The 10,413-nt window shown below is 43.1% G+C and overlaps 1 protein-coding gene across 1 annotated transcript in view; it reads right to left on the bottom strand.

Moving 5' to 3' along the window:
- Nucleotides 1-2,774: 2,774 nt before the first annotated feature.
- The window catches only part of LOC306941124 (inactive peptidyl-prolyl cis-trans isomerase FKBP6-like), a gene marked incomplete at its 3' end in the record, with an annotated part of 26,986 nt that continues 19,347 nt past the window's right edge, over nt 2,775-10,413 (bottom strand). The window contains exon 5 of the mRNA XM_079526438.1: nt 2,775-2,798. Within this exon, the coding sequence (XP_079382564.1) occupies nt 2,775-2,798 (24 nt within the window). The remainder of the gene's footprint in view (nt 2,799-10,413) is intronic.

Genomic DNA, 10,413 nt, shown 5'->3' with positions numbered 1-10,413 from the left:
GATAGATTTGAACTGTTTTTCATATAATTCAAAATGGCGGGTGATCTAAAGGTCAGAGGTCAAAAGTCAGAAAGTCAGGAGACGCATATGCGTTTCAAAGGTTTATTGCCGACGGTCAAATGGTTCATGAGCTATGCCTGTTCAAAGTTTGGCCGTGGGCTTTGCATCCTCACCGTTTGTCATAGACCTCTACCATATTGTGTGTGTGTGTGTGTGTGTGTGTGTGTGTGTGTGTGTGTGTGTGTGTGTGTGTGTGTGTGTGTGTGTGTGTGTGTGTGTGTGTGTGTGTGTGTGTGTGTGTGTGTGTGTAAGTTTCACGAAAACCAACTGCACGGTTCAGCCAGAACGGCTATTTTTGGCGGAAGAAGCAGAGAAAGGAGGAAGAAAAAACAGACAAATACAATAAGGGACCAAGAAGTCCCTTTGGGCTTGGCCCTTAAAAGAAGACCAACAAACTACACTATAAAAACTGGTCAAACTTTGGCCATATTGGGAGCACAGTCGGTGGCACAGTTGGTAGTGCTGTCGCCTCACAGCTTAGAAGGTCCTGGGTTTGATTCCCGCTGGGGACGCTGTGGATGCTGTGGGTGTGTTCTCTCCTCCGCATCATCAGTGCCCATACCCAAGGTGGGGTTTGCGAAAGGGCCTTTCTGGAGTTTGCATGTTCTCCCCGTGCCCCCTAGGGTAGGTACCCTCACAAAAAACATGCAGTAATCCTGGTCTCTAAACTACCTTCCCCTGGCCAGCCGAGGCGCCTGATGGAGGGGAAAGGAACTGGTTGGTATAACGTGTTCCCTCCACGCGCTACGTCCAATCGGCGAAACTAACTCCTGTCAGGTGAAAATAAGCGGCTTGGACTCCTCATGCATTGAAGGAAGCATGAAGTCAGTTCGTTGCTCTCCCCAGGTTGGCAGAGGTAGTGTAGAGCCCAGGATTACATTAGATAATTGACACTGGGTGACAAAATGGGTTACAAAATCGTCGGCTGGCTGAAAAATGTAAAGAAAAATTGGCCAAATTGTCAAATAACTGTCAAATAAATAAATAAAGAGGCAAAAATTGTGAAAATCCACATGAGCTTGTAGACCGGCTATTTGCACAACATTATTTCTGGAACCGAGTCAGACTAAAGGGGGGGGGGGGGGGGGGGGTTGGGGCTCAGTTCACATTATGATGACAGCTGCATTCGATACAGTGGATCATCGGATCTTGCTGTCCAGACTGGAGCACCATGTTGGTATTTCTGGCACTGCCTTGGAATGGTTCAGGTCTTATCTAACCGACCGCTGTTTTAAGGTTGGGCTAGGCGCATTCCACTCCAGTGTGGCCCCTCTAACCTGTGGCGTCCCTCAGGGTTCCATCCTTGGCCCCATCCTCTTCCTGCTCTATATGCTCCCTCTAGGCTCACTCATTAAAAAACATAATGTATCATTTCATTTTTATGCAGATGATGTTCAGCTCTATCTTCCTCTGAATATGGACAGCACTGACCCCGCTCAGCCGCTATTGATGTGTCTCTCCGACATTAAATCGTGGATGAACACAAACTTCCTCACTTTGAATGAAACCAAGACCGAAGTTATCATTTTCAATCACGACCCAAGCTCTCCCATCACCCCTCTCGGTCCCCTCAGTGCCAACATCCGGTCCTCAGTTAAAAGTCTTGGTGTCACGTTTGACAGTAATCTAAAATTCGATAAACACATCAGTTCTGTGGTCAAGGCCAGTTTCTTTCAATTAAGGCTTCTGGCTAGGGTAAAGACCTATCTGCCCCGTACTGACCTGGAGAGTGTCATTCACGCATTCATATCATCTAGACTCGATTATTGCAATGCTCTTTATGCAGGCATCGACCTGTCAGCAATCAGACATCTACAGCTCGTACAGAACGCCGCCGCTCGCCTCCTCACTGGCACAAATAGGCGTGATCATATCTCCCCAGTCCTTGCCTCCCTCCACTGGCTCCCTGTCCGTTTTAGGATTGCTTTTAAGATTTTAACGTTTGTTTTTAAAGCCCAAAAAGCCCTCCATATTTGGTGGAATTGATCACTCCATATGTCCCAACAAGAGCCCTGAGATCGGCTAACCAGTCTCTCGTGTCTGTGCCGGATACACACTTCAGGACCAAAGGAGACCGCGCTTTTGCTGTGGCCGGACCCACTCTCTGGAATGCCCTGCCATTTCATGTTCGCTCAGCTCGGTCTTTGATGACTTTTAAATCCTTGCTAAAGACTCACTTCTTCTCAATCGCGTTTCATAATTAAATTAAGTTTACCGTGGCCTTTATAACCTACCTATGCACTTTGTTCCCATTTGATATATTGTTCTGTTCTGACTTATTTTTTATATAATGCTTTACTTTCCTTTTATTCTTGTATTACTTTCGATGTATGTTCTTATGCTCTGTGATGTATTGTGAAGCACTTTGGTTCGACCTCGGTCGTTGGAAATGTGCTATATAAATAAAGTTTGATTTGATTTGATGATGATTATATTTTGGGGGGCCACGGCCTGAAAAGGTTGAGGACCACTGATCTACCAGGTGGGGTGTGTGTGTGTGTGTGTGTGTGTGTGTGTGTGTGTGTGTGTGTGTGTGTGTGTGTGTGTGTGTGTGTGCGTGCGTGCGTGCGTGCGTGCGTGCGTGCGTGCGTGCGTGCGTGCGTGCGTGCATTCTTACTCTCTTGGAATGTTGTCTTTCAAATGTCTATTACAGACATAATCAGATTCATAGTTGAAAAAGCCACGTCTGGACTTCCTTGCCCAAATAATATCTTTCATCTTGATGACAAGTCCTCCTCCTGCACAGAAGAGGGAACAAGCGTGAAACAATCCCAACAAACACTTCACATTAAGATGAAATACTTCTTACTGTTTGTCACACGGCTTGGCTGAATGCTTGATTCACATTCAGTGGTGTGTTTATTTCTGGATAATGACCTGTCTGCTCTGTAACAGACCGATGTCTAATCAAAGGCTCGGAGCACCTGGCTGCAGCCACTGAGCTGCTTGGATTTTATGCTGTACCCTACATGACAGCCATGTAAACTAGCACACTGTGTGTGTGTGTGTGTGTGTGTGTGTGTGTGTGTGTGTGTGTGTGTGTGTGTGTGTGTGTGTGTGTGTGTGTGTGTGTGTGTGTGTGTGTGTGTGTGTCACGTATCAAACACCATCAAACAAATGTTTGGTCATGTTTTTTTAGTTTTTTTAGGCCACCACAATGCTTTTCCAATGGGAGTCACATGGTTTGACCAAACATTTGTGTTTGATTGCCGATTGCTGGTGGTGTTCTGCCCCTGCACCCCCCCACCCCCCATCAAACAAAAATGTTTGGTCAAACCATGTGACTGTCAGTCCCATTGGAAAAGCATTGTGGTGGCCTAAAAAAACAAAAAAATTACCAAACATTTGTTTGATGGTGTTTGATACGTGTGAATGAGGCCTGATTCTGTTTGACCAGAATGGAGCAGAGCCTTCGTTAGTATCATTAACACTGACTCTGTTTGACCAGAATGGAACAGAGCCTTCATAAGTATCATTAACACTGACTCTGTTTGATCAGAATGGAACAGAGCCTTCGTTAGTATCATTAACACCGACTCTGTTTGACCAGAATGGAACAGAGCCTTTGTTAGTATCATTAACACTGACTCTGTTTGACCAGAATGGAACAGAGCCTTCATTAGTATCCTCGGTAACACCTGTGCGTGTGTGCATAGATCCCATTATCCCTTAGCTTAGCTTCAAGCTGACAATGCAGAGTTCCTTCTTACCACACGACAGGTTACTGTGCTCATCTCCACACTTTTTTAGTTGTTCCCCTGTTGGATTCCCAAGTGTAAACAGTGACGCACGCACACACACACACACACACACACACACACACACACACACACACACACACACACACACACACACACACACACACACACACACACACACACACACCTGAATTCCACTGAAGTATTGCATTACTCATGAATAGTACCATTGATTTGACAAAATATAGGTTACCACACATCCAAATATGCACATGTTGTATTCATATTACTCATTGAAAGTGATTTTTATGTCCACGTGTTGAAATAGATGTACTTACAACTGTTGGCCTCCCAGCACACAGCAGCCAGCACTGAAACATAATGACGTGTCAAATACATTTTAACAACATTGTCCCCAAAGAAACGATGTTTTAGATCAGCTGTTCCCAAAGTGTTTAGCTCAAGGCCGGGGAGAGAGTAACCTGATGTCTCCCCAGGACCCAAACTAGTGAAATGTACCGATCTACCAGCTCACAACGCGTCGCAACATGATGTGTTGTGAGCATGTACTGTAGATCAACTATTTGGACTAATGTTATTGCTACTTGTTAAAGCTCTTAGCGTGTCAGTTTGTGCCGCGGTATGAGCTTGTAGATCTGCGATTATTGAAAAACCATGAAACTTTATACACGGCCAAAGGTATAAGTAAGTGGCCTTGCCGAGCCATGGGGCAGGAGCCTATCTCCTGTTTCTGTAGCGTGAGGAATGTGTACAAGTGTACAAGATGTACAAGTACACCCCCTGGACATGACGCTAGTATGTCGCAGGGACTTACCCCCAATCCAACCCTTGATGCTGAGTGTCAAGCAGAGTCTTTGGTATGACCCGGCCGGGAATCGAACCCCGACCTCCCAGTCTCAGGGCGGACACTCTAACCACAAGGCCACTGGGCTGGCCAAATGTATAATTGACATGAAAAAGTTTGAGCATCACTGATATAGCAACATACAAAATTGTTTAGGATTTAAAAGGCACTGAGGGGAGTTAAGCACAATTAAATGTGTATAGTAATAGTAATAATAGGCATTCATGGATAACATATAGTCCAGTCCAAGTTATCATAAATAAGTTTTGACGAGTCATACTCACCGACGAGGACACACAGGAAGCGGAGGTTGGTCATGTTGTCAGATTCAAAGCCAAACAACTGATGTACGTTGTGCTTCAAACCATGCTCTTATATACAGTTGTCCTGCTCATGATAACAACAGTTATACACTTACATAATTCTGTTTGAGCTCAAACAGCCAGCATCTAAACCCAATATTTGAGTAAGGTTCGGTCAATCTAGTGAAGGGGAATCTGCACCGTATCATCTTTAATTAATATTCTTATTAGTGTATAATTTACCCTCCACAGGATCCTGAACATGTCCTGTACATTCAAATGCAGAACTCATTGAACCCCCCCAACCTCCACCCGCTCCCTCCGCTCTGGTAATTCAAACACTCTCAAATAGGGAGGTTTTTTTTTGCTCCCGATCCGATTCCGATCATTTGATTTTGAGACATACCGATACCGATTTTTCCCGATCCGATCTTTACATTTTTATATAACACTTACGCCATATCACAATAGCAAATATCCTAATGTATGTCACTCTAGTGTAGTCTGTTGTGTTGCCTTTCAATTATTGAAAGACAAACATTTTATTAGAATGAGTCATTGTGTTTTCCTTTTTCTTTCTATGAAAGCATGGAATCATAGCAAAATAATGATGTTTTGGTTAATTAGAGTGAACACAGTTCTACAGCTTATAGAACTGAAGTCAAGTTAAAACTCTTAAAGAGTATCTCTCTCATTCAGAGAGAGTAATACAGACACCTATTCCATCATGCATAGTGGGGGTTGCATTGCCTTTGGGTTTTTTTGAGTGTTACAAGAAATTCTCTAAGGAGAGAATACCAGCACTCACGGACATGTCATTTGGTTTAAGGCACTTTTTATTATTTGATATTCATGTGTGTATAATAATACACACATGCCCAAGGGTCCAACCTTGAGTCTCTCTCTCTCTCTCTCTCTCTCTCTCTCTCTCTCTCTCTCTCTCTCTCTCTCTCTCTCTCTCTCTCTCTCTCGCACGCACACCCTTTACTCCACCACCTCTCGATCTCCTTCTCATGGAAACAATTGACAATAAATAAAGTCACAACTCCAACTTTGAGGCAGTAGTGCTTTGTTTTAAAAATGTCCTGGAAAATGTATATTTTTAATTTCCTGAAAAATGAACACTTTGGAGTTAGGTGGTTTCCTCCCGGTGGGAGCGATATAATAATTAGGCCTGCATCGCTTTGCCTAAAACACTGAATTATATAAGGACCGCAATTGGAAAAAGCCTGCCGCTGGCTCCCATGCATTTGTTGAAGAGACATCTATACATACAAATTATATTGTTATTGTGCTTAAATTATCGCTTTGGCTAAAACGCTGAATCCCACGGATAAAGTAGGCTTTATCTACAGGCATTAATAACTACAGACATTAATATAGTCTACCGCATATGTACAATTATATAGCCTACATTTAACAAACAAGCTTGATTGACATTTGTAAATAGGTCAATACAAAAACTGCTATGAGGATAAAACCAGAAAAGCACTAAAAGGCTTCTTTACATCAGGTATAAAGTCAAACGAAAACCTGACAACCGTATGGAAAAAGGGGCAGAAGAACTGGGAGGCGGAGGCGCGGGGTGTGCTTTGCGAGTCTTCGCGTCTGGGAGAAGCTGAGACCGGTCCCCCATAGTGCGGAGATTGGTCTTTTTTTCCTTTGAGAGTAGGGTTGTCCCGATCGAATCGGGAGATCGGAAATCGGCTCCGATCACATGATTTTCACAAGATCGGAATTTTTCGGATTTTTTATTGTCTAATGTAAATCTCAAAGAAAGATGTATAAGCAATGAGATTTTGTAAAAACTGTTGTGTTTATGCCAGTTGTTTTCCTTCTGGTCCCATTCAGAGATCATCAAACAAAGACTATGACTCAGAGGTTAGTCACACTTAATCTTTTTATTTCATTTTCTTACATTGTCTAAAGCAGGGGTTCTCAACCCGTCGGTCGCGACCCCTCGGGGGGTCGCCAAATTATTTTAGGGGGTCCCCAAATTATTAAAAAAAAAAAAAAAAAAAAAGATTTTTTTTTCACGATTTTTCAAAAATAGCAGACCTACAAGCTCGTAGCGCGCCACTCGGTGGCGCGCTATGAGCTTGTAGATCTGCTATTTTTCAATAGCTAAATTATAACAATGCTTAAAACACCAAAAGGGGTTCCCGCCCAAAATGGTTTAAGGTTATTGTAGCAGTCAATTTATATTGGGGGTCGGGAGAGGGCGGGGCGGGGGTCCCGAGACGTTGCCAAAGCATTTTCGGGGGTCCCCGGCCAAAAACATTGAGAACCCCTGGTCTAAAGGACTCAGAGATTGCCATTCAATGCATTATTGATTATCAATGTGATGTGTATATATAATATTGTGAATTCTTCTACTATGATGACTTCACTTTTGGGTTCTTGTTGGCCATGTTATTTGCATCAACACGGACAGAGGAAGGTGTCGCACCCTACGGACACTATAAAATGTGACACTTCTGTTGTTGACAGCCATAGTATAACGCTGACGAAGGCTATATGCCGAAACACGTACGTTGTGCTGTCTGCTCTGCAGCATACTGTGCGAATATCAAATAATAAAAAGTGCCTTAAACCAAATGACATGTCCGTGAGTGCTGGTATTCTCTCCTTAGAGAATTTCTTGTAACACTAAAAAAAAACCAAAGGCAATGCAACCCCCACTATGCATGATGGAATAGGTGTCTGTAGTACTCTCTCTGAATGAGAGAGATACTCTTTAAGAGTTTTAACTTGACTTCAGTTCTATAAGCTGTAGAACTGTCTTCACTCCCAATACATCATTATTTTGCTATGATTCCATGCTTTCATAGGAAGAAAAAGGAAAACACAATGACTCATTCTAATAACTTTTTTGTCTTTCAATAATTGAAAGGCAACACAACAGACTACACTAGATAGTCTGATCGGGAGCGGAGGGTTGGGTGGAGGTTGGGGGGGTTCAATGAGTTCTGCATTTGAATGTACAGGACATGTTCAGGATCCTCCTGAGGGTAAATTATACACTAATAAGAATATTAATTAAAGATGATACGGTGCAGATTCCCCTTCACTAGATTGACCGAACCTTACTCAAATATTGGGTTTAGATGCTGGCTGTTTGAGCTCAAACAGAATTATGTAAGTGTATAACTGTAGTTATCATGAGCAGGACGACTGTATATAAGAGCATGGTTTGAAGCACAACGTACATCAGTTGTTTGGCTTTGAATCTGACAACATGACCAACCTCCGCTTCCTGTGTGTCCTCGTCGGTGAGTATGACTCGTCAAAACTTATTTATGATAACTTGGACTGGACTATATGTTATCCATGAATGCCTATTATTACTATTACTATTGCTATACACATTCAATTGTGCTTAACTCCCCTCAGTGCCTTTTAAATCCTAAACAGTTTTGTATGTTGCTATATCAGTGATGCTCAAACTTTTTCATGTCAATTACAGTTGGGTGCCACCGATATTGTCCCTTATCATTTGACCCATTTAGGCCTGACCTCAAAACTTTAAAAAATCCTTCTAAATCCTCCAGTTTTCTGAAATAAATATTTTCACGATTTTTCAAAAATAGCAGACCTACAAGCCCTTCAATAGCTAAATTATAACATAATAATAATAATAATAATAATAAAACACCAAAAGGGGTTCCCGCCCAAAATGGAACGCAAACCGCCCTGAGACTGGGAGGTCGGGGTTCGATCCCCGGCCGGGTCATACCAAAGACTCTGCTTGACACTCAGCATCAAGGGTTGGATTGGGGGTAAGTCCCTGCGACATACTAGCGTCATGTCCACGGGGTGTACTTGTACATCTTGTACACTTGTACACATTCCTCACGCTACAGAAACAGGAGATAGGCTCCTGCCCCATGGCTCGGCAAGGCTACTTACTTATACATTTGGCCGTTTATAAAGTTTCATGGTTTTTCAATAATCGCAGATCTACAAGCTCATACCGCGGCACAAACTGACACGCTAAGAGCTTTAACAAGTAGCAATAACATTAGTCAAAATAGTTGATCTACATGCTCACAACACATCATGTTGCGACGCGTTGTGAGCTGGTAGATCGGCACATTTCACTAGTTTGGGTCCTGGGGAGACATCAGGTTACTCTCTCCCCGGCCTTGAGCTAAACACTTTGGGAACAGCTGATCTAAAACATCGTTTTTTTGGGGACAATGTTGTTAAAATGTATTTGACACGTCATTATGTTTCAGTGCTGGCTGCTGTGTGCTGGGAGGCCAACAGTTGTAAGTACATCTATTTCAACATGTGGACATAAAAATCACTTTCAATGAGTAATATGAATACAACATGTGCATATTTGGATGTGTGGTAACCTATATTTTGTCAAATCAATGGTACTATGGTGTGTGTGTGTGTGTGTGTGTGTGTGTGTGTGTGTGTGTGCGTGCGTCACTGTTTACACTTGGGAATCCAACAGGGAAACAACTAAAAAAGTGTGGAGATGAGCACAGTAACCTGTCGTGTGGTAAGAAGGAACTCTGCATTGTCAGCTTGAAGCTAAGCTAAGGGATAATGGGATCTATGCACACACGCACAGGTGTTACCGAGGATACTAATGAAGGCTCTGTTCCATTCTGGTCAAACAGATTCAGTGTTAATGATACTAACAAAGGCTCTGTTCCATTCTGGTCAAACAGAGTCGGTGTTAATGATACTAACGAAGGCTCTGTTCCATTCTGGTCAAACAGAGTCAGTGTTAATGATACTAACGAAGGCTCTGTTCCAGGGGTGGAGGGGCAGAACACCACCAGCAATCGGCAATCAAACACAAATGTTTGGTCAAACCATGTGACTCCCATTGGAAAAGCATTGTGGTGGCCTAAGAAAACAAAAAAAACATGACCAAACATTTGTTTGATGGTGTTTGATAAGTGACACACACACACACACACACACACACACACACACACACACACACACACACACACACACACACACACACACACACACACACACACACACACACACACACACACACACACACACACACACTCACAGTATGGAGGCTCTCTTCCATTCTGGTCAAACAGAATCAGGCCTCATTCACACGTATCAAACACCATCAAACAAATGTTTGGTAATTTTTTTGTTTTTTTATGCCACCACAATGATTTTCCAATGGGACTGACAGTCACATGGTTTGACCAAACATTTTTGTTTGATGGGGGGGGTGGAGGGGCAGAACACCACCAGCAATCGGCAATCAAACACAAATGTTTGGTCAAACCATGTGACTCACACACACACACACACACACACACACACACACACACACACACACACACACACACACACACACACACACACACACACACACACACACACACACACAGTGTGCTAGTTTACATGGCTGTCATGTAGGGTACAGCATAAAATCCAAGCAGCTCAGTGGCTGCAGCCAGGTGCTCCGAGCCTTTGATTAGACATCGGTCTGTTACAG

This window comes from Electrona antarctica (assembly GCF_951216825.1).
Source record: "Electrona antarctica genome assembly, chromosome: 17".
Lineage (NCBI taxonomy): Eukaryota > Metazoa > Chordata > Actinopteri > Myctophiformes > Myctophidae > Electrona > Electrona antarctica.
The sequence above is the reverse complement of the archived record's forward strand: the minus strand, read 5'-3'. Positions and strand labels throughout refer to the sequence as shown.